The sequence below is a fragment of the Festucalex cinctus genome, chromosome 12 (assembly GCF_051991245.1).
Source record: "Festucalex cinctus isolate MCC-2025b chromosome 12, RoL_Fcin_1.0, whole genome shotgun sequence".
In the NCBI taxonomy this organism is placed as follows: domain Eukaryota; kingdom Metazoa; phylum Chordata; class Actinopteri; order Syngnathiformes; family Syngnathidae; genus Festucalex; species Festucalex cinctus.
The window spans coordinates 5,328,692-5,353,756 of record NC_135422.1 but is presented as its reverse complement, the minus strand read 5'-3'; the positions used below and the strand labels follow the sequence as shown (position 1 = coordinate 5,353,756).

Sequence of the window (25,065 nt, the reverse complement as noted above, 5' to 3'; positions counted from 1 at the left end):
CCAATAAATTGGAAAGCGCTGTTGATGAAATGCAGATGAAGTATTTTTAGTGATAAACTGAGAGCTCCGCGGCGGAGAATAATTTCCTACATTTTTGACAGCTTCTACTTTGTAACGAGAGACCCGTTTTAGTATTTGTTTCCCTTTCAAGTGGAATGTGGATGATTTTTCCAGTTTCCATGATGGGAAAGAAAATGCCTCGATTTGTCAAAATGCGAGACAGCGCCACTGGCATGAAAGCAGACGATGTCCCAGTCTAACTAAAACCCCTTCTTCACTGTTTATAATCAGAAAGCCGTCTAATTGACAAACTGCACGCTTGGACCGCGTGCTTAGTGGCTCGTTTGTGGAAAATGCAGGCGTGCATGTAAACACATAAAATAGTGCGTCCAGGACAATGTAAGATGGGCTGGGAATGGGTCCTGTCCCGTCCTGGGATTGTGGCGGAGAGTGCTTGCCGCCTGCTAGTCTGAGCACGCGGCCAGCAGATCTGTTTATTGTAGCCAGTGACGGTTTCCACAAGCCTAATGGGACTGACACCCCGCTAATGATCTAAGCATGAACAAAACCACCTTCAACAGTTAGCAGAAACTGAGCTACCACATAAAACACAAGCAAAGAAAGCTCCTTTGGACCCCTTTCGCCCGATTCTTGACTCCCTTGTCACTGTTATTTGCTAGAAAGTAGCCCTCACACCTTACTTGAACCTATTTTAGTTGTCTTTTAATGGGAGGCAAGGCTGGAGGTTTCCCGTCGCAGTTTTAGGGTCAATATTTGCATTTTTGCGCTTCATTTAAACACATTGAATAGCAAAACTGGGAATCAAACACCGACACAACTGTCGAATACAAGTAGAAGAAAAACCACCGAGGCGGGCCTAAAAAGCTTACCGCGGGTAGTCGGAGATTGAGGGAAGCTCTGTAGACTACTACTTACAAAGAAACGTCTCGCTAGCAACAGCTTTGGCTAGCTCCTCGTGTGCCTAAACATGCTCCTAAGTTAGTAACCATTGGCTGGTTGTCAGTGAATAAGCTACTTTTATGACGAAGGGATGACAAGAAAAGGCGGAGAAGCCATGCTAAATGATAAGCTAACCTAAGATTGACAAAACTGGTGCATTTAAAACCACTATTAAGTGCTTGAACTGCATTAAGCGCAGCGTATCCAACTTTCAGGAAAATTAGTAAGTGTTGTGTACTCTATATTAAAATTCATACTCGCTGAACCGAGCCGGAACTGGAAATGAATTCAGTTTAGTTTTGCTCCTAGACAAGGAAATGAAGTTTGCTGCTGTAAACAATGTGAATGTAAGAAATAAAAAGTGTTAGTTCTATTATAAAAAAAAGAAAAGAAAAGAAAAGAAAAGAAAAGAAAAAAAGAAAACCAATTGTTCATTCATTACATTGTCATATTTGTATTTAATAAAACCCTTGCTTCAGTTCCATGGGATTATACGGCAAGAAAAAAAGGTCCCTAAAGTTTGAAAGTTGCTCTTAAAAAATGAAGATATTGATTTGCAAAACTGCTCCGCAAACAACTAAAAATGTATTTGACAATTTGAAGCATTCCTTTTCGTCAGTTCTCAAAATAAGAGGCAACGTGCACTTCACTCAAGCAGTTTATGTGTCACTCCCAATTAAAGTTCACTGTAAAACCGACACGTAAAACTTAAGCGATTTAAAAACCGTTCTATTTAAACACAGAAATGTTCACACAAACCACACAGTTTCGTCTAACAAAGTTACTGCTAACATATAATGTGAAATGTCAGAAACGCGAGCAAGAATTAGCATATATGTTATAGTAATTAACATAAACAATGATGCAGCAGGGGCACCCATCAGAGTGACTGGGGGACCTCAAGGGCCACCACGGTTCAAGAGCAATAGGAGGGAACGCAACACCTCAGCCCCCCTACGTACACGCACACACGCATACACACACACTCCTCCTCACCTAAGCCGATGAGTGAAAAGTGGAAGGAGAGGGTGTGAGTCGGTAGGCAGGCAAGCTTTGATCTATCGCCGTGGAGAGAGATCCGGCTCCCCTCGGATCAGAGTGTTGCCGTGCACACTGGAGCAGGCCCCCCTTTGGTGTGTGATTGACGGCTGCATGGCTGAGGGACTGAATAATCCACTCTAATAAGATGTAGGAAATGGACCTCCAGCGCTCTCTCTCAACCAGACATGGGGACCACATTGACAGCTTCGCTGCAGCTGGGAACCAGAATGCTGCGTATTACCTTGTTAGCTGGTGATTGAAAAGAGGAGGTCTGTGTAGTGTTAATGGAGAAGCATTTGGACCAACATTTTCCAGTCTGTGTTCAAGCCTGGGGTGTTTTTAATATGAACACAAAAAAATGAAATTCCTGTTTCTCTTCCAATGGCGCTGTTGACAGCAGAAATAAGACATGATTCTTTTTTTTTTTTAATAACAACGGAATTAAATAGAGTAGATCAACAGATTTGCTGTGATTCTTTTTCCTGGTAGCGTCACGTCACGCAGCTCTGGCTACTTGTTGCTAGCCCGGCATTTATGATTAATGGGATGGATGGATGGATGGATGGATGGATGGATGGATGGATGGATGGAAGGCTAGAAAGTTGGATGGAAAGATGGATGAATAGATGAAAATATATTTTGAAAAATGGATGGATGGATGGATGGATGGATGGATGGATGGATGCATGGATGGATGCATGGATGGATGCATGGATGGAAGCTTGGAAAGTTGTAGGATGGATGGATGGATGGATGGATGGATGGAAGGCTAGAAAGTTGGATGGAAAGATGGATGAATAGATGAAAATATATTTTGAAAAATGGATGGATGGATGGATGGATGGATGGATGGATGGATGGATGGATGGATGGATGGATGGAAGCTTGGAAAGTTGGATGATGGATGGATGGATGGATGGATGGATGGATGGATGGATGGATTGGTGGATGGATGGATGGATGGATGGAAGCTTGGAAAGTTGGATGATGGATGGATGGATGGATGGATGGATGGATGGATGGATGGATGGATGGATGGATGGATGGATGGATGGATGGATGGAAGCTTGGAAAGTTGGATGATGGATGGATGGATGGATGGATGGATGGATGGATGGATGGATGGATGGATGGATTGGTGGATGGATGGATGGATGGATGGATGATAGCTAGATTGCTAGAAGCCTGGAAAGTTGGATGGAAAGATGGATGGATAGATGTAAATGTATTTAGATAGATAGATAGATAGATAGATAATTTGGAAAAAATATTTTCATTAATAGTATTGCACATATTATCAAAGCACTGCATTTATATTTTGCCATACATTGCAATGCACTTCTGAATTCTGTATTGCTATATATCATCCAACATCATACCACATCCACCAACTGACATGCATTCAAGTTGCAGATTAGCTCCAGTGCCAAAATACTGCCAGTTGTTTGTTGTGAAATGTTGAATTGGTGATTGATTGATTTTGGAGTTTGACTTGGAAGCAAGTGTGGTTGGCTCACACCAGCAGCCAGGGATGTGTCAGATGATCCAGCGGGGATGGAGCCATCCCCGTGACGTGAGCCTCCTCCCACACTGAGCCATAAAGCTGTGACACCTCTCAGACATCGAGCAGGAGTTACTTTCCCTTTCATAGCTGTCGTCTATATTTATGTGAAACATGTGATGAAGATGAAGCGAAACTTGTTATAGGACAATGCAGTTGATCGTTCTCATATATTGTGATGAAAAGATGTTTTGGCTATTGTTGCGTCGGCCTAACATCACTCAAATTGGAGTGTTTTAATCATTGATCTTTTATTAATTCAAATTGACTGGATGTCATATATCACTACATAGTTTTCTACAAATAAACATTTAATTTGAAGTTTCCAAAACAAGCTCTCGTCGATGCACTGGCAAAACTTAAAAGGCAGAACGCTTCGGCCAAGATCTCTCATTCTCTTATTTATTAGACTGACTGTTTATAATTAATACTGCGTTTACTGTTTCAGCTGTTCTTACTGTGGATAACTCGGTGGTGGATTTGGAAACCATTGAGGCTTTATATGAAAATGTAAGTACATCTATCAAAGTTTTTTAAAAGAGGTGATGTCATCGTTTAACTTTTACAGCATATCTGTTTGTATTGCTGCCAATAAGGTTTTGCAAGATTTATTAACTTATAGATGTTTCTGCGTTTGTCGACCTACTGTAAGAGGGTGTGTTTTTTCACAGAGGGCTACTACGGAGGAGCTGGACAGGATCAAGAAACATTATCAGACTTCCAAAGAGGATGAAGTCAAACTGCTGGACAAACCTGAACAGTAAGATGGCGCCTTACAAATGCATCTGCAATGCATCTGAAAAAAAGCTAAAGAAAAAGATAACACATCCTTCACAAATGCTGAGGTGTTGTGTGAGAATGTTGTGTTGTCTTGAGTTCAAACCAGATTTAGTGAAATATATATTTTTTGGCTAATTACAAATGTTCAGGAGCAGTCAGATTTTGATTATATAGAGTGATACCTTGATTTAACATTGACCCGACTTATGAGTTTTTAAAGACACGAACCATCGCTTGGACTCGCAAGTCCGGGGAAAATGTCCAAATCGAGCATTACGGTAAAATACAGGGTTTTTTTGTGTGTGTGCAAGGGTGCGTACACGGATGTCACCTCTGCAGTTTTATGTCGTCAAGGTTAAGTAGTTCGGGCCAGTTAATGAGTCCTGGATCCAGCGGTGCCGCTGGGCCTGGCCTTCCTATTTCCATGTTTGACCAGAGCTGTCACTATGGCTGCCTGAGTCATCCCTACTCAGCGTCAGCGGGCTCTAATCACACAGGATGTTACATCTCCGCTCCCCTCCGACACGCCGCTGTTTACACAAGTCGTCCCGCGTCGGGCCCGGGCCAACTTTGATCCGTCCCTGGACGCCGCTCGCTCCTTTCTCCCCGCCGACCCCGGCGGCCCTTTTCGAGGCCAGCCAAGCGACGCCACCCATGACTATCTCCTGCCAGGGTGCACCAGCACTGACTCAGCCGGTCCTGCGCGGGGAAGCGTGGCCTGCCAAGGACCCGGAATAGTCCTTCCTGTTAGACGTTTTGTTTAATTCTGTCATAACACATCACCCCCCCCCCCCCCCCCCCCCATTTCTCCTCCTCCCCTTGTGTTTTCCAGGTTCCTGTATGAGCTCGCCCAGATTCCCAACTTTGCAGGCCGGGCCCACTGCATCATCTTCCAGTCAGTTTTCCTGGACACCATCTCCTCCATCCGCCGCAAGGTGGAGATTATAACGAGTGTATGCAATGTAAGAACGCCGCTGCCTTCAAGTGGAAGTCAACCGTAAACATTTCTTGATAATATGTGATATGAGACCTCACTAGTCTAAACATGACATTCTGATTAACTCATTTCCTCCCAAAAATGTATAAATATGCTCTTATTTTAAATGTTTTAAGTGTCCCAAAGACTTTTTTTTAAATGTTTTTTATGCTAGAGCAGGTGTGTCAAACTCATGTTAGCTCATGGGCCGCATAGAGGAAAATATATTACCAAGTGGGACGAATCGGTGAAATAATGGTCTTAAAAACGATTGCTGTCGCAGATTTTCGCTATTTGTGCGCCAGCCCTAAATTATGCTCAACTGTAATCATATTGTTACAAAAAATAATATCCTGGACGTGTTAAATTATATTGTTCCCAGAATGCATTGCGTGGCGCAGTTAATGATGTTACAAGGATGCTAATCCTTGTCATATCTATTTGTGTTACCAGTAATTGAATTTGTGTCATATTTAACACGTTTGTCGGTCTATAATTAAAAAAGAAACTAATAATAATAATAATAATTAAACAAACCGTAACTTTAAGTTGTGTGTAAAATAATGACTTCCAAGATGATTCCTCTGTACAGGGACTGTGAAGTTACAAATTTTATATATTTTGATTGTGGCCGACTGATTAATTAGTTTGACATTACAATTTATTTATTTTTTTTTCATTTTTATTTAAATTTTTTTAGCTTTACAAAATCATCTTGCGGGCCGGATTAAACCCCTCTGTGGGCCGGATCCGGCCCGCAGGCCTTAGGTTTTGACACCCCTGTGCTAGAGCATACAGAACCCTTTCGTGCAGCCTCTCAACTGCAAAGAACGGTTGAAGAAATGGTACTTATTACAAAAACGACCAGCAGGTGGCAGCAGAGTATAAGAGATCAACCACTGCCATGTTGCAAAAGGCTCTTTTCCCCACTGTTTTAAACAGATTTGTGAATAATGATTAAACTTAGCTATATTCTAATGCTAATTGCTGCAAAACTGAAACAAATGGAAATATTTTTATTTTTTTCCTGATGAAAGAGACTCTAATCGGTTTTATAGCAATATAACACAATATTCTGTGGGCCTTGCAAAATCAGTCAAAATCCAGTAAAACAGCTGGGAGCGAACGGGATTGCTTCTTTGAAAATGGCTGGGAGTGAATGAGTTAATATTAAATTTGTGGAATATGAGTTATGACGCGGGCGGCCATTTTGCCACTTGCTGTCGACTGATGATGACATCACAGTTGCTCAGGGCTCAGGCAACGACCAATCACAGCTCACCTCTTTTCTGAAGGTAACAACCAATCACAGCTCACCTTCAGAAAAGAGTCGAGCTGTGATTGGTCGTTGTCAACTTCAGTCACCAGCAAGCGGCAAAATGGCTGCCCCATAGTTACCATATTTAGACTAGTGGGGCTGCATAGAACATATTATTGTCAAAAAAAATTGGTGATTGACATCCCCTTTCAGGCTTTCGATTATAAAATTGTGTGTGTTTTTCAGGAATTGCTGGAGTGCAAAAGTGTACGTGAGGTGATCGGTCTCGTTTTGGCCTTTGGGAATTATATGAATGGAGGGAACAGGACAAGAGGTCAGGCTGATGGATTTACTCTCGAGATCCTTCCCAAATTGAAGGACGTCAAGAGCAGGGTAACAGTCTACTAAAGCAACACTCAAAATGCATTAGTATGTACCGGCATTACATTTTTTTATTTTATTTTATTATTTTTTTTCAGGACAATCACATCAGTCTGGTGGATTATGTGGTTTTGTACTACCTGCGGAATATTGATAGCGTGAGTTGCCTACAACTGAACTAGCCTATGAATAAAATGCATGATTTTAATAATTGTCTTGTTCTTTCAGCATGCTGGTACAGACAAGAGTGTGTTCCCTTTGCTGGAACCACAACAGGTGTTCCAGGCTGCACAGGTCAAATTGGAAGAATTAACAAAGGACATCAAGAAGCTGAAAAAAGATTTGACAGGTATATTATCGACACAATATTTAAGAACATAACCTTACAGTAAATAACAGAAAAAACACAGACCGAGTTTTATTAATATTCAATTGGTTCTGTTGGCATGACCAGGAAGTATAGCAACGAGCATTTGTAAACATACGTTAGCTTGTTAGCTGCCAGTCATTGATACACACACACAGGAAAGCTTCAAATATTCCTGTCCTTGCGAATATTAAAATGGCTGATGGATCACAAAAGATCTCCACTTGGCCGTACGTTTGTGTAGAGTGTAGTGAATTTATTTATTCAATGACTGCCTGGCTCAATTCACGCTGACGTCATATTATAAATGAAATACGATGGCATCCACCACATACATCAGTGGAGCTGAGAATCTGTCTACCTACGCCTGGATCAAATCACCAAAATCGTGTTACGCTACCTGCACCACAACTTAGACCTGGTTTCACCTTGTCTAAATTCTATTTTCTTTTTATTAATATATTAAATAAATACGTTTTTTCTTGGCTTAGTTTTTTTTTTAATTAATTTATTTATTTTTAGCATCAATACTGATCTGTCTGCATTTGGATTTCCCTCTGGATGTATACAAGTATCTGTATATACATTGAAATTTTCATTTTGAATGTAGCCTGCTTGTTTGTGCATGCAGTGGCGTCAGTGTTGGAGTCAACTTTCTCGCCAGTCAGTCTTGGCCAGCCAGGGCCACGTCGAGGTTAAAGGCGATGCCCCCGATGTCTGTGGTTATTTAAATCAACTAATAATACGGCATATGAAAGCAATTAGATTTGCTCTCAGTTCTCTCCTACGTTTTTTTTTTTTTTTTTTTTTTTTTTCTCGATCGCTGTTAAAGCACTCTCCTCTCTGACCTGGGGGGGGGGGGATACAAAGAGTCTCCTTAAGTAGCCAGACCCACCTCAAGCTGTCACTCATTTATGAGGCAAAAAATGGAAGAGCTGAAGACAATAAATGCAACACAAGAGCGCTCGTATTTAATCCGCCGTGGCGCAGTCTGACACAGTAGTCCTCCGGGGTATAAGCATCACAGGCCGAGCGTTGGCTTGTGGACTTTTGCTGAGCCCCACCTATGACTCCCACCAGCTATTATCCCGTGCAGCCGCCAGGAATAAATATTTATGCCTGCCCGTTATAAACTCGCCTAAAGAAAGCAACTGGTCTTAATTACGACGCTTGCAGAGTGTGAAAGACTCGCACTGGATCCCATTTTGAGATGGGACTTTCTCAAGCTCCTCACCTGATCCTGAGGTGGCGACTGTGGTGTCTTTACTCTCTGACCTTGGGTTAAAGGTCAGGAGACTTGGCGTTAGCACATCTCTTCCGGTGTAGCCCACCCTCTCTTCCAAATTGCTGACAGTTTGCATCAGTCCGATTGTCCCTTGTTTTAGAATTGAATAACTTTGTGAGATTTTTAGTGTGCACAGTGTCTACGTGTCAGTGTCAATGTTCTGGCTCTGCTTCTGCAGAAACTTGATCCACTTTTGATGGGGTTTCCTGTTTGGGGACCTTGATGTGCATTGATGGGGAGAGGATCAAGGATCAAAATCTACTGTAGGCCCACATGTATACATGAATGTTTAGGTGATGTCATAGTTTATGGGCAGCAGTGAGGATTTTGTGTCGGCTTTTTCATTTTTAAAGTGGAAATCAATCTTTAACATTTCTTGACAATAATATCTTATCTTATATCATGACATTCTGATTAATTTGCGGAATATGAGTTATGAAAAAAAATCCAGCTGTTTTTATTCATCTCAGGGGGCGGACATTTTGCCACTTGCTGTCGACTGAAGATGACATCACAGTTGCTCAGTGCTCAGGCAACAACCAATCAGAGCTCATCTGTTTTCTGAAGCTGTGCTGTGATTGGTTGTTACCTGAGACATGAGCAACTGTGATGTCATTCTCACTCAACAGCAAGTAGCAAAATGGCCGCCTTCTGATATTGATAAAAACAGCTGGATTTTGCTGCTTAAATCATATCCCACTAAAGCAATATTAAACTTTATACTAGTCGGGCTGCATAGAACATATTTTTGTCAAAAAATAAAAATTGGGATGACTTCCACTTTAAGGAGATTCCCCAAAGTGAGAATGAAAACCATGCAACAAATACAATAAAATAGTATCATTCTCATATAAAATACAATATTTTTATGTTCATTCTGTTTTGATGAACACAAAATTTGTCTTTTTTTTTTATTTTTTTATATTGGATCAACGATTTACACTTACCCAACTTGCTACTGCATTCTCGTTAGAGCACATGTGTGTTCTTTAATTACAGTGGACAGTAGAACGGTAGTATCAAATAAAAATAAAAAAAAGAAGAAGAAGCAGAGTTCTTTTGCTACTCGGGGGAGTTTAGTGTTTCACGGAAAGCTGTGCCAAATCAGACAGTGTCCTGATTTTAAATGGCCCATAATGTCAGTTTCAAACATGGCCTTTAGTCTGAAGTCCATTTTACAATGGAAGCTGCACTCGGTAGGCCATGTGTGAAGTCTCATACAAAATCTTGTTGATGTAGCGCACGACATCCCGAATAATGCAGTTGACGAAAGACACTCACAATGAAATTAGAGCTATAAATGGGGCCAAAAAATATCCTTTGTTCTGTGATAAATTCTGTAATAAATGAATAGTTTTTAGATTACTGTTCATTCTGGGGTATAAATCAACTATTTTCAGTTGACATATCTGAAACCATACAGTGCACTCAACAGTTCATATGGCGTATGTGTTTCTGTTGTACTTTCGTTTTCTTATTTACTGCCGCACAGCCACGCTTGTCTTATTTCATTTTACACAATAGCCGGTGGACACTCTTCCGCAGAGCTGTTGCAGATTGTGTGAAACATTTGTAAGTGCTACTTCAGCACCGCGGGGTATCTGACTAGTGTTTATCTCTTGTGTGTGGGCTCCTGCTTGGATGCGCTTGCAAATCGCCGCTGGCTCAGGAAAGGCTCAAATTCTCTTGGGGGTTTGTTGATTTAACGCAGCCTATAAAACACACGCTAACGTTCGTCAACAAACTGGCTCTGTAAACGACTGAAGCATACCAGCATTTTTTTCCCCAATATATCTAGATGGCGACTCACTTGGCTGCCAAAGATGCTGAGTCTATCTTTAAAGATCGGTGCTGGCTCCGATCATGGCCCAGACTGTCTGTCTGACCATCACCAGTAGAGACAGTTAGCACACACACACACACACAAAAAAAAAAATCTATAATCAGCTAAGAATTGATTGGAACACACTCTCATAACCTGTGTTAAATATATTTTAGAAATTATTTATGTGAATGATGTTTGCAAAACCTCCAACTGAATGTGGACTCTTGTTGTAAATAAAAGTTCTAAATATTGTACATGAACAATTGAAAGCCATTGATAAACATTGAAAAGAAAATATGACATTTGGTGGTCAATTACACTGAAATCAGGGTTAAGTTTAAATTTAGGACCATATATTCATTATGACAAACAAATTACAGAGGAATCTGTTCTAATACATTCCTTGGTACCATGAAAAATTGGCTTTATTATCAAATATCTTGCTTGTTATATCAGGAGCCAAAGACAGGAGATAAAGCAAATGCATGTAATCAGAGCTATTATTTGAACATATTATATGTTATCTATGAACACACTGATAAATTCCCAGCATTCACAACATTGAGAAACAAAATCCATGTACAATAAATACAGTAAATATACCATAATAGCCTGTATCATACATGCAGTGTATTCCTTATATTATCCTCAAGTATGTTGACAATTCCGCGTTTACATCAAAAGACAAAATGGCAGCCTATTCGGTGAAATGACCCTCTCCCTGCGTTGAAAAGCATTGGACTTTGGATCGTTGTATATATATTTTTATTTTATTTTTTGTTTTGTGTGGATTATTTTGATTTCAAAATGTGATGAAATGTCTTTTGACTACGATAACAATCTGCCTGGTTTGCATGCTAGTCAAAGGCAATTCCATACGCCATTTGTTTTCACCGTGGAAACGAAGCATGTGTTGCATTGGGGAAATATCAGAAATGCCCGGATGTTAGTAGTTGTCAATAGCTGCATAAATGAGAGGTACACAACGTCTTAATTAAAGAAATGCTGTTATTAAGAGGAACGGCGGTTTCATAAAAGAACTGTGCTTTTTTTCAAAAGTCAGAAAAGTTGTTTTCTTTCTAGATTATGTGGCCTTGCGGCCTTCCCTCTTGTGGCATTTTCTGTCTGGAGCACGTTTGGGGCAGAACCGCTTCTAAATTGCACTCTTTTGACTTCAATGGGTCTTTTGGAGTTGGGGTTTTTCTGCAGAGGAAATGTGGTTTGTCGAAACAGGATATTTTGGTTGTTCTGTTTGTGGGGATTTTTATGTTGTAAGTGTTGGCTCTTGTGGATTTAGGAAGTGAATCTCGTTCTGGCTGTTCGTAGTTAAAACAGACATTTCCTCTGTGATTCCTTCAAACAACTAATAAATAAAAGATGTAATAGAGGGATTTTACTGAGCTGCAGGTGCAAAACATTGGAAAGAGACAATGCAGAGTTTTTAATGCTTTTGTTTGTTGCATAACAAGTTAGCTATTTAGTCATAAGAAAGTGGAGGCATTTATTGCAGCCATTAATGACTTACAGGTTGGAACATTGTGCCAGAGTTCTCTCATCCGGCATCTGTGTGTATCGCATCCCAGACTTACTTTTGACAGGAAGTGGGAAAGGTATCGGTTGGAACATGCTCAGTCACGGCTGTTTCCTGCAAGCGCGTGCGAGTCACGTCATTTGGCACAGCGGCGAAAACCCATCAGGAAACAGAACGCACGCACATGCACAGTCACCTCTGACGGAACCGTGCCGCAATTTTCACCTTCAGCACATTTGCCTTTTTTTTCTCCACTTAATTGCTTATGAAGCATTACGTTATTTGTCTAATGTTTTTATTTTTGGACCCCGCTGTGTTACATCCTTAATCCTTTCCAAAAGCAAATAATGTATCATTTCCCTTCCTTTCCATCAGCTTGTGAGCGAGATGTACGGAAGGTGTGTGTTGACTCAGCAGAGGAACACCTCCAGCCGTTCAAACGCAGGATGGAAGGCTTTGTCTCCACTGGTAAGTAAACCGGACATTTTGTACAAACATTTTCTATTTTGTGACACATTAGCATGTACACATTATATAATGTTTGTGATAAGATCCCCATCCACCACTTCTTGCCATAAAGCAATGGGGCATATGATTGACACGTCTCATTGTCATGGTTTGGTTTGATTTTGTCCTCCTGTTTCTTTGAGTTCTTGTCGTGATCTGTGTTATGTTGTCAATGTGGGCTTCCCCCGTCTCGTCAAACCTGAGTATGTCCACCTGTGTTTGCCTACCTCTCCTAATGTGTCAACCAATCAGCACCCTCTGCCACTTGTGTCTTTCCCAGCTGTGTCTCGTTGTGTCAATTAACGTGTGTATTTAGTCTGTTGTCTCCCCTCTGTCTGTGTCGATTCATTGTCATTTTCCTGTTGTCATGTTGCCGGTTCGGTTCCACGCCTTGTCTCGTTTTAAACTTTTGGACTTTGTTGTTTTGGTTTCTTAGTTTGTAGCTCATTTTTGCCTCCTCTTTTTTGTTTATTAAACATTTTTTTTGACCGGATTCTTTGCCTCCTCGCCGTGCTTCCCTGCATTTGGGTCCACCACCGCACCCCTTACGTAACACTTAAACTCTAACCCCGGGTTTTCACCGGTTGCGGTTGCGGTGCGGTTGCGGTGCGGTCCGGCGACGCAAGCAATTAGATTCCATTCATTCGAATGGTGCAGTTTACACCGCTTGCGGGTGCGTTGCGTGTCGACTGCGGAAGGCCTGCGGCGTGCCGCAAGCCTTCCGCAAGGATAGACCTATTTTCTATTTTTGCCGGACGCCGCAGCGGTAGTCCTCCGGCAAATGGCAAGCTAGCACAAAACACATCGAGCGGGACAGGAAGACCGAGGCAGTTTCAAAATAAATTTCCGGTTACCTTTCAGAATAAAACACTCGCCAGCTCCTATTTCGCAAGTTTTTCAGCAAAACGTGACGTGGGCGTCGCGGGCCATGTGCTCATTCACGGTTTAGACACCAGCGAACATGGACGAGGAGAGGTTTATATTGGAGGTGGAAAACCACAAAATAATATATGACACGGCACATCCTTTTTATAAGGACTGTAATGTATTGTGAGTTTGATGTTCGCGATTGCTTGTTGTGCCCGTCTCGCTTGCCGTACTGAGCGGCAGCCGGACCCGGAAGACAGAAATAAAGAGTGGACCCGCACTGACCCGACTCTCGTTATTAATATACTTTACAAGGACAACCAAAAAAAGGATGCTGCATGGAATCTCATAGCAGAAGAAGAAGAAAAGGTTAAATCAAAAGAAGTCCACCTCTCGTTGTGAAATGCCACATGATCGCGCGCGCGCGGTCCCGCGAGACACGTTGGGAAGTGGGCGGCGACGGAGCTGCCGGACCGCAGCTGTGCGGAGCCGGTGTGGATTGACAAAAAAATTGACCCGTCCGGAGCACGCAGTCAAGACGCACCGCACCGCAACCGCACCACAACCGCATCCAGTGAAAACCCGGGGTTAGGCCTGACACTAATAGAGAAAATGGTAGAGAAAATGGAGATGGTCATTTTTTGTTGTAATGTTGTACCACCAATTCCGACCCGATTTGTATCCATATCTTATGATCAAATGATCAATGGCCAACGCTCAATCACTTTTCAATATTGCATGCTAATAGACAGACACAAGAGGTAGTTAATACTATTTATTAGATTCTGTTGAAAGGAGCTTTGTGAGGAAGACAATTATTACTTCAAATAAGCAAAATTATCTGCCAACAGAACAAGAAATTTTTACTTAAATTTGCCTGTGAGATTTTGAAAAATAAGAAAATAATATTGGGCCCGTATCAACCACAGCAGTCTTAAAAATATCGGTAATATTGAATTTTTGTTGTAATATATAGAACTATTTTCTTAAAATACATTTGTATTCATTTACGTTGGCCAAGTGTCAAGCAGGAAAAGTGAGCTTAGTAAACACAACAAAACGAAAGAGCTATATTGCACTTTTGACTGATTGTTTTCACACTGATTTTTTTTCCATTTATCCTATTACTAGATTATGCAAAATCTTAAAATAAGAAAAAGCTACTTATGAAACCCCATTTCAGGGCCTTTGATGTTGGTTAGTCATCTTAAAATGTGTAAAATATTTGTTTTAAGCCTGACAGTATTTAAAACTGGCTGTTGACACTCAATGCCAAGACTGCTTCATCAAATAAGATAATTAAGTAATAAGTATCTTAAAATAAGCAGAATGATCTTGTCTGACTATTTTATTTTAAGTAAAAATAACTTGTCAAAAGCAAGATAAGAAAATTTAGGTTAATTATTTATTTATTTATTTATTTATTTTACGATATATCTTACTTAAGATTCCAGTTTTTGCAGTGGTTGCTATCAACATGACAAAAGTACATCTGGGCATCAAGTTTCTCCGTGTAAACCCCCTTTTACACCACAAGCTGTTACCCATGTCTCAGGATGGGGGTGTGCGGGCACGTAATCATCTTTTGTGATGATTCTGTGACTTCAAACAGGCAAAAACGAAGCAAAACATTTGCACATCAAACAACGGCCGAGACTATTAAATTGTGAGTCATCAAAACGAGATTGGATGTGTCACCCAGGTAAACGCAGGCAAGCCGAGCGGACACACGTGCATGTGTTTGACACATTGTCGAAATTGGATCATATCCACAAGACACACGTGTACGTGTGTTGTGGTCAATCATGTTCCTCAGATAGAGTGTGTAGTGAAAGTGGTGTTCCCGGGTAGCGCTGACCTGTAACCCGGCCTGCGGAGAACCTCGCAGCGGGGCCTGCAGGTGAACCCAAACGCCCTTCGCTCTCACTCTTAAATTCCCCCGTATGATCTCTGCCTGTTTCAACAGCGGATCCCTCCCAAATCCAGTGATCCGTGCTTTTTACACACTGTTCTCCTCTTGTCTTCACTGCGTCTTTGCCCCTCTTTGGAGCCGCTTCAGACGAGAGTTCGTGTTTAACAGCGCGCAATTAAACACAACAGATTCAAATGGAATCGGAGAACAAAATACGTGGCTCCTTCGGGGACATTCTTTTCTGATGTCATCCCACATGCTGCTCACAGCTCGGTTTGCTATATGCTGTGATCGATTGACAGCATTCTCATGTTCAGTTTTTTCTTCAGCAATAGTTTGGGGACCATGTTCACGTTATCATTTAGCTTGTTTTAAATGTGTAGCATGTTAGAACGAGAGAGTGCAATTTGAATGGAAATTGTATGTAAAAGGTGGAGCGGCTGCTGAACAAAATTGCATTATAATGCTTTTTTTAATCCTTCAAAATGTCACCTTAAAATGTGAAAGGAGGAGGTAAATACGTCAAATATATGTTAACATGGGAATTTAATTGTGAAAACGGGGGAATTTGGGGATAAGTTCTCAATAACCAAGATGTCCTGAAAGAAGAATATTTAAAGTCCGAATGGTTTAAAGTGGTGAAAGAAATGCAGAAGAAAGAGGTGGCTGTGTCAAATATATATCTTCAATTTGGGAATTTTGTTGTAAATATGTAGTCATTTTGGGAATATGCAAAAATACTTCCCGAGATTTTCTGACATTTTTGGCAATTATCTGGACATTTTATGGTAATTTTGTGAATTCTTCTTTTGTTTTAGGATATTTGATAGCTACATTTTTAAATGTTTTCTTTTCAGCGTTTTTTAAATAATTTTTCAGACTTTTTTGGGGCATTTTTTTAAATATATTTTAGGTAATTTTCAGGATTTCTTCTTTTACTTTTGAACATTTTTTTTCTGGCTATTTTTATTCAATTTGCTGACATTTTTGGCAATTTTATGAACATTTTACATTTTTTTCTTCCATTTTATGGTCATTTTTTGGATATTTTCAGGTATTTTCTTAAAACTTTAATTTACTTTTCATCTCTTTTTTTCTGATAACTTTTGAAGATTTAATTATTCATTTTTCTAAATCATTAATTCATCCATCCATCCATTTTCTTAACCGCTTGCTCAAGGGTCGCGGGGTGCTGGAGCCTATCCCAGCTGGCTTCGGGCAGTAGGCGGGGTATACCCTGAACTGGTTGCCAGCCAATCGCAGATCATTAATTCATTTAAATAATATTTAATCTAAAAAATATCTAAAAATATATATATTAATTTCCACTCTTTTTTTTTTTTTTTTAAGATCCACATGTGGCTCCAGCGCCGACAGTTGCAGACCCCTGCATTAGACAGATGTAAAGTTTGTAATTCTTGATTGTTGGGCTATTTTGGAAAAAAAAAAAAAAACTTATTAAGAAGCCAGTTTGTCTTTTTCAAAATGCATCTCTGTCTTCCTGTGTTCTTATCATTCACAGCTTCCCTTTAAATAAAAAAACAGGAAAAAAAAATCAGGTCTAACTTTTATGATCCTCCTTTTGATTCCCCTTATTTTAATGGGAACTCTTTGAAACCTCTGGGGAGATTTAGACAGACATATTCTCGTGTTGAATACCGGCCATGGCTAATTGAAAACAAGTTCCCGATTTAATCGCATCTTGCTGGCTCTGCGGGGAGGTGTAAATGTCTCATCACAGCCCTTTAAGCTATGTTGTCAGTGAGTCACAAACCAATCGCTCAACATTTTGATTTGCGTAACAATCCATAAGCATCTCCCTCCAAAAACCATTTCTTTGTTATCTAAACACCAGGTAGCAGTGCTTTAGCAGAGTGTGTGAGGGTTTTAAAGCCCAAATTTATTGTCCCTCTCAGCATGCACGTCTCATAACTTTCTAGTCAGTGACTACTGGTTTCACGTTTACACACAGAGAGCACAGAAAGAGACACTTCACGCCCGCTCGCGCGCTCTCTCTCGGCTCCGGTGCCACCTCCACACAGCCGCAGCAGCGCAGGAGTACCTCAGGCGCCAGCCTGACCCCCACTGTGACTAACGCCATTGGTCACGCCCCCCCCCCCCCCCCCCCCCCCCCCCCACCAACCCAGACATGGTCAGCCCCTCCCTTCATTAGGGCACAGTGGCCCACATACATGTAAAAAAGGATTAAAGTGGATGGTCGGTGTGTGAAGCTTACCTTTTTTTTTCCCAAAAGACCCCCAAACCGGCCTTTGAACAATTTTTTGGGAGACTTCCCCCTCTTAAATCTCCAAGGAGGAAAGGTCCCCCATCATTGTAAAAGGGATGAATCTGGAAAAATGCAATAAATCTGAGATCACAGGCACTCTCTGGCCCGAGATAAATTCTTGCACCTCGGCCTTGCTCGCCGCACACATCTGCCTTGCATTTAAGACACTTTTACGCGGCGAGAGTCCACAGGAGCCTCTCGGTTCAACCCTGATGGAGCCCACTTGGACTCCACACTTAACGGAGCGCGGCTCCACGCCCTAACACCCGCCGTCACACACTCACACTCTCGTGCGTCAACACATGGTGGCATGTCCAAATTTTACAATGTGTACTCTTTCGACCCATTGCTCTTCTTCTACTGATGTCACTTGACTAATTCGATGATGATTAATGAACACAGTGCCCTCTTCTGGACTCTACCCAGATTGGCTCCTTTGTGCAGGCTTTTCAAAAGCTATTGCAAGCAAAATGGATAATGGATTGAACTTAAACAATGTCACAAGCTTATTTTGGTTTGCTTATTTTGCATAAAACAGTAAAACAATTTTTTTATTTTTTTTTTATGGATTTCGTTGTGAATTGTGCTTTCCCAAGAGCAACCACTTTCAACGAAGTTTGCGCAATTTGATTAAAATTGGGAATATGAAAAAAAACACATTTTATTTCATGGTCTAAAGAACAGTCACCTGCATCATGAATTTATGAACATTTTCTGTTTTTTGTTTTTTCCCTCTTTTCCAGCTCAAAAAGAGCATTCTGAGGAAGAAGACCGCTTCAATGCTGCACAGAAAAGGTAGGAGACCAACTTTGGCACTCAAGTGACTAAATGGAATCTGAATTTTAATTTAGAGTGTGCTAGTCTTGCCACATTGTTTATGTTAAGCCTTTTCTTCCTCCTTGTATTCTTTTTATCAGACTTGTCCCAAGCTGAAGCTCGTAGTGAATTCTGATTTATTCTTTAAAACCCACTTACGGTGCCAAACTCCTGTTCAGGAATGATGGAGCATCTAGAATATTTCACTGCAATTATTGAACAAAAGGGCCCTGCGTCTGTCTGCCCCTTTGCTATTAACTCATTTGCTCCCAATAACGTATTAATACGTTTTTTTAATGTTGTAAGTGTCCCAAAGACGTATTTATACGTTTTTTGTTTGTTTGTTTTTTTGTTTTTTTTATGCTAGAGCATACAGAAGGCTTTGATGCAGCCTCTCAACTCCAAAGAACGGTTGCAGAAATGGTAGTTATTACACAAACGGCCAGCAGGTGGCAGCAGAGCAAAGAGCCATCTAGAAAAAAAGTTAAATTACTTAAAATTTTAAATAGATTTGTGAAAACTGATGAAACTTAGCTCTCTTCTAATGCTAATTGCTGCAAAACGGAAACAGATAGAAACATACTTTTTTTCCCGATGAAAGAAGAGACTTTAATCTTTCTTTTGGTAGGTTCCATGCTTTTATAGCAATTGAACACAATATTCTGTGGTCCTTGCAAAATCAGTCAAAATCCAGTAAAACAGCCGGGAGCGAACGGGATTGCTTCTGTGAAAATGGTTTGGAGTGAATGAGTTTTTAATGAAGTTTCCTTTTAATTTCATCAAAAGAGGGGTGCCGCTTGCCTGGCGTTAGCTTGGGCGAGTACAAAGTGAGATGTGGAGGGCTTTGTGGGGGTTTTCGCTCAGGTTCCCATAGAGCCACCTCGTAAAAATGACACGCTGTTGATGAATACGGGCGTCAGCGGGCTCACCGGGCCCTGGGTGGGCTTTAACATCTGTGCTGGATGTGGGATGGCCACTCAAACACACAAGAGCAGCAGCGGCAGCAGTGCTAACATTATGGCATGGTGTTAATAAAAGCAAATAGACAACCAATCCTTGCTGCTACCCGATATCAGCCTCGCCGGGAGACGCCGGCAAGTAGGAATGAAGAATCTGCGTACACTATTTTTGTTTTGACGTCTTCGCATATTAGCTACATGAACAAATGCCCATTTTTGGATTATGTGTTCTCATTTTACATCTTTTATAATGTTTGTCTTCATTCGTGTCATTGGTGAGCTGGAGTCTATCGCAGATAGAAATAGAGGTGGGAAGCTCTGGGTACCTCACGATACGGTATGCAATACAAGGCTCACGATAACGATTATCTCACGATATGACAATACTGTGATTATCGATATATTGGTCAGGTAATAAATCCACGATAATCTACGATAAAACTGCTCAAGACATAAACTGTTTTTTCAAAGAGAAAATTTTATAAACTGACACAATTTTGTATGTAATACAAAAGTAAATAAATAAATAAATACTAAATATTAAATCCAATTAAATCAATATTAATGTGCTTCAAAAAGTTAAAACATAAAATATATTTTGTATATTGTATATTTTCAATGTTAAAATTGAAGACGTAATACACATTTTCATAGAAACGTACGCAAAACTGTAATTACACAAGTAAGCTCGTGAGTCTTCTTCGCCTGAAGACTTCCGTACATTTCCCCGCCACTCTTGTGAGGTGCTCCCCCTAGCGGCCCGCCAAGTAATTGCTCAATAAGTAATGAACAATGTAGCCGTTATAGTGGCTGCATATTAACCACAATTATTACGATACCTCATCACGATATCGATATATCGTCACATTCCTAATCAGCAGCATAAAAGCATAGAAATTGACGCACAAGATTTGCTTTTTTGAGCCACATAAAATGAAGTGGCGGGCCAGATCTGGCCTCCGGGCCTTGAGTTTGACATGTGTCGTTATAGAGGCTTAAATGAAAATAGCGTTAATTTTTTGGAATAAGGGAGAAAGTTGGAGCACCTGGAGAAAAGCCACGCAAGAGAATTTGCAAACGCCATACAAGATGCCGAGTCATGATTTGATCCCAGAACATTTTGACCGAAGCATACATGTTAACCACTAGACCACTGTTGTTGATGCCCAAGTCAAAACTTTCATCATTGAATTAAGTGCTCATTCAATTTTGATTTTCATATACTGTATAACATGATGTCATAATATCATAATTTGCCTTCACCATGCTCAGTGTCATTTGGTACGCAATCTGTCAGCACCGAGCATTTGCGGTTGTGCTCATTCTTTCTGGTCTACACGGCTTCCCTCGTATTAACTTGTCAAACTCACCCTCACATGCAACAGTTTATTTCTCTCATCTTTTTACTGGGGAAACAAAAGAATGTCGTTCTGTCTGGCCAAATATTTCCCGATTGTCATGGTTTTGTAATGAGTCCTTTTTTTTTATACAGCTGACAATGAGAAATTCTGCAGTAAAGCCTCGCACGGCAACATCATCATCAGTGTGAAAAGCAGCACGCTTACATGTGTGTGAAGTGTAAGCAGGCTTGCCAGGTTCCGCTTGATTTTGTTTATATTTTGTAGGTACACGCACATGTGCGAGCGCGTTTCCATCTGTTTCCAATGACGTTTTGCCTATCTGCTTGTTGCATGAGCTCCGGAGAGTACAAGGAAAAGGAACTGTTGCTTGATTTGTGCACGCTTTGACACCGTGACCCGGGGTCAGCCGAGGACCAGATCGACTCGGGTCGCCGCGCCAGAGCAAGCCGGCAAAGCTTGGAACGGCATGTCTGTTGGCTGTAGTCTAAACAGAGCAGTTCTTTTGTCTCTTTGGGATGATCTACAGTTCTCTTTTTTTTTGGAGCATCCCAACAAAATGACGCAAGGCTTGGGGAATGGGAAGCAGGATCAGGCAGAAGTCCATTTTGCTCCCCCAGATGGGCGACATATTGCACAACTTCACTCAAAGCCACCTTCCATTCGGAGGTCGGAATCATTGTGGATGTCTGTGTAGGATAGAGGAGCATCTCTTGGGTAGGCCCAACTAGAATGTCTTTTATGTTTAGGTCAGAGAAGCGATCAGATCTCTTGCCGGGGGTCCCGCCAACAATTCCGATTTGCTTACAGTTGGATTAGACCGAGGGGCGGACCTACAACAGTCTATCCCGGAAAACTGATTCTTGAGTGGGTTGCACTCACGCGTGCGTGTTCACGTCTCGAATTGTCTGCCAGTAAAATATGTTAGTGTGGCGCTTTGTGGATGTAGCTGCAGCAGCCCCGTTCTTGAGCTATCTTGTGCTCCTGCAAGCTGTGGGGTCAATGTGATAATGGAGCCACCGCTACTCTTCTTTCTCCCCTGTGGCCCAGCAGACTGGAAACTGTTTACAGTTTCTCGCCTCTGTCACATATGATTTTATTTTTCATCCTTTGCAAAGAAGGACAGCTGCAACTATCACACATTTTGGTATTCAGATATCCTACTGAAAATTCTGTCCAGTAATTGGGTATTTCGATTTAACCCTTAAGCGATTCCATGTCCATTCTTTGGACATTTTTATTTTTATTCAAGTAAAGTAAAAATATATTCATAAATGACTTAGTTATCACATTTTGAAAGTGTTGTCCAATGTTTGGATTTCATGACGCGTTAGCCGGCTAAACAATAGAAAAGTGTCATTGTCAAAAAAAAAATTAGCGTTCCAAAAATTTTTTGTTTATTAACATATTCAAGGCCCTAATTACATCATATCAAATATTACAATTTGAACTTTTTTTTATATAGATGTACACATCAGTGTTTTTTGTTTTGTTTTGTTTTGTTTTTTTGGCTTGTAGCCCATTATTGCTTTTATTGTACATAGAGGTTATCTAAATGAATAAACAAATAAATAAATAAATAAATAAATAAATAACTATACATATATGGATAGGTCTGATGCCACTGAACATTTTGAGTGGTCGAAAGTTAAAAAAAAAAAAAAAAACTTAAATGACTTAGTTATAACACTTCCAAAGTGGTCCAATGTGTGGACTGCATGAAGCGTTTGGTAATACCTTTTCTATTACTCCACAAAGGTAACCCTAACCATATTTTTTTTTCCCCCCTTGGCTAAAGAGCAATTCTGAATACAGAACACAAAAACATACCACCACCTGTTTTTCATTTTTAAATAATCAACATTTTTTTTCCCGTAAATTTAAACTGTGCTTAGCATCACACTATTTTCATCTTTAGAAACATACTGTAAGTGAGATGTGACGTCAGACAAATCTCTCCCCACAGAATTTGGACTAGCCTGTGAGACGTAGTAATTTCTGAACAACAGTCATGATTTTGACGTCTAAAATAGTACATTTAGGATTGGTTTGTTAACGTGTCGGGCTGTTGGCATCAAAGTGTGCAGTCATTTACGTCTTTGACAAGCACTGTATGCGATTTCTCTCTCTGTTAGCCGCTAGCCACTGCTAACCGCTAGGCGCTGCTAGCCGCTGCTAGCCACTAGCGCTGTTAGCCGCTAAACTCTACTAGCCACTAGCGCTGGGAGCCCCCACTAAACCCAACACATTCCGTCAAACGAATCATGTCAGGCTTTCTAATTTAACAATATTTTTTTGGCAAGAAGCGTCGTTACAACAGACAAATAATCCACCAAACGTAAATTCTCTTGTTGGCATGTTCAATGCCCTGTTTACTCCGACAGGTTCCGGGACATGGTGAACTACTTTGGGGTGAAACCAAAGTCAGGAGATAAAGAAGTGGCCCCAAGTCACGTCTTTATGCTCTGGTATGAGTTCTGCAATGACTTCAAGAACGCTTGGTTGCGCCAAAGCAAGAACATCTCCAAGGAGAGGTGAGCTGCATCACTCAACCAGCAATTTCAAAGTATGTCACTGCACAGTGGCTACTTCAGTTGGTATATCTGCACGTTCTTTTTTTTTGTAATTTGAGCAGAATAAAACAAAAACATTGTATACAGTAAGCCAAATAATAGCACAAATGCATTAATAAACAAAATGATCAAGCAATTGTCAAGTGTTAGACTTGTAATAACAAAATAAGATCTCCATATTCTACTCAAAAAGCTAATTTTCTCCACTTTTTGGTCATAAACCGGTGTTTTTGCATATATTGTCAACAAACACAATTTTGTGTGGATCTTGAAAATCAGTCGTCTGGAAGTGAAATATGATAATAATGGGTTTTTTTTTGTGCTTCTACTTTATACTAATGTAAAACTGCACTGCATTATACTGAGAGTTTTGTGTAATATTTCATGTAGTGATGTAACGATATCCAAACATCACAATACGATATTATCACGATATGAAGGTCACGGTAAGATAATTATTACGATATTGTGGGGGCGTTGGCGATATTTAAAAAAGATCACAATATAGTAAAAAAGAGAGCTCATACTAAAAATAAAGCACAATATTGTGATTTTGTACATAACAGCAATGCATATAAACCACCTACAATCTCTAATAACAATATTGAGGCACTTATTTGCAAATGTAAGCACACATTGATCGCTTCACAAGCAAATTAGGTTCCCCTTCATCTGACAATTAGAATAGATTTTAAACACAGAAGGCCAAAACATCCCTAATGAAAATTAAATTGCACTAATAAACTAGCCACTAGAGGGTGCTAGAACTGCACAAATGAAAATCAGCCTGACTTTTTTTTTTTTAACAAATGTGTTCCTTTTAAATATCGTGAACATGATATTGTGGCAGTTTTAATATCGCGATATCACGACATTGCCCTTATCATGACATCCCTAATTTCATGTAGAGTCCAGCTAGAAGAAATGTAAATAACGATCATCCTCGTAGTGATTCTTGCCGCATTTGGACAGTTGCTTAACAACTTGTAAAATTAGCGCAGATTGTGCACGGGTGATGTGTGGATGCTGGGATGTAATTAGAGCGGGGAGGGAGGCCATAAAGAGGAGGCCAACCCAAGCCCTGAATTTATGACGTTTCCTCTGACCTGAGGCATCTTTTTTTTTGGGGGGGGGGCATTCCACCAACTCTCCTGGCGGCCAACTGTCTTTACTAGCGAGCAACAGAGGCCACTGGCCATTAAAGGCCGGGCATTATGGGAGAATTGATAAACACTGTAATGAAGCTAGACAAGCAGCCCAAAGGGCAAAAGCGCCGCACGTACGGAAAAGACCGCGGGAGCACAACAATCATTTTTATCTTGTTTTTCAAATGATCTTTGTAAGTATCTTTTCATAACTGGACACATTGATTTGTTTTCATTTACATTTACCGTTATTTGCCATAAGAAGTGACGGAGTTGCCCACCACACACCCATGTGCTGGAGTTTAATTATAGCGTTCAGGTTTACTGAGGTATCAAGTCGCGCATTACTCACAGCTGATTGTGCTTATGTACAATTAACTTTATTTTAAATACTTTTGGCGCGGTCATAAAAGCCAAGTGTTTTTTTAAAGGCTGCCTCATTATCTCATCAAGCCGGCAGTCTTTGGGGCTTTCAACTGGGCGCGAGCTGAAGATGAGCGCGGAGCGTGTCGGGCTTGAAGAGTGTTGAATGCACGTGAAATAAAGTCACAAGGACACTTATGTGAGGAAACTTTCTCCGTTGATTCATATGAACAAGGGTACCGGTGAGCAAAGAGATAAAGTGTAATGATAACCAAAAGCATAGAACATAATGTGACAAAGGAAAAGTTCTGGG

General features: G+C 40.7%; 1 protein-coding gene across 2 annotated transcripts in view; it reads left to right on the top strand.

Moving 5' to 3' along the window:
- Positions 1-25,065, top strand: part of LOC144031450 (formin-like) — a 53,753-nt gene that overhangs the window by 27,143 nt on the left and 1,545 nt on the right. For both annotated transcript variants that reach the window (XM_077538619.1, XM_077538618.1), the window contains 9 exons: positions 4,011-4,072; positions 4,234-4,322; positions 5,175-5,304; positions 6,823-6,969; positions 7,056-7,115; positions 7,186-7,306; positions 12,341-12,433; positions 18,282-18,333; positions 23,056-23,205. In XM_077538619.1, coding sequence (XP_077394745.1) covers positions 4,011-4,072; positions 4,234-4,322; positions 5,175-5,304; positions 6,823-6,969; positions 7,056-7,115; positions 7,186-7,306; positions 12,341-12,433; positions 18,282-18,333; positions 23,056-23,205 — 904 coding nt within the window. The remainder of the gene's footprint in view (positions 1-4,010; positions 4,073-4,233; positions 4,323-5,174; positions 5,305-6,822; positions 6,970-7,055; positions 7,116-7,185; positions 7,307-12,340; positions 12,434-18,281; positions 18,334-23,055; positions 23,206-25,065) is intronic.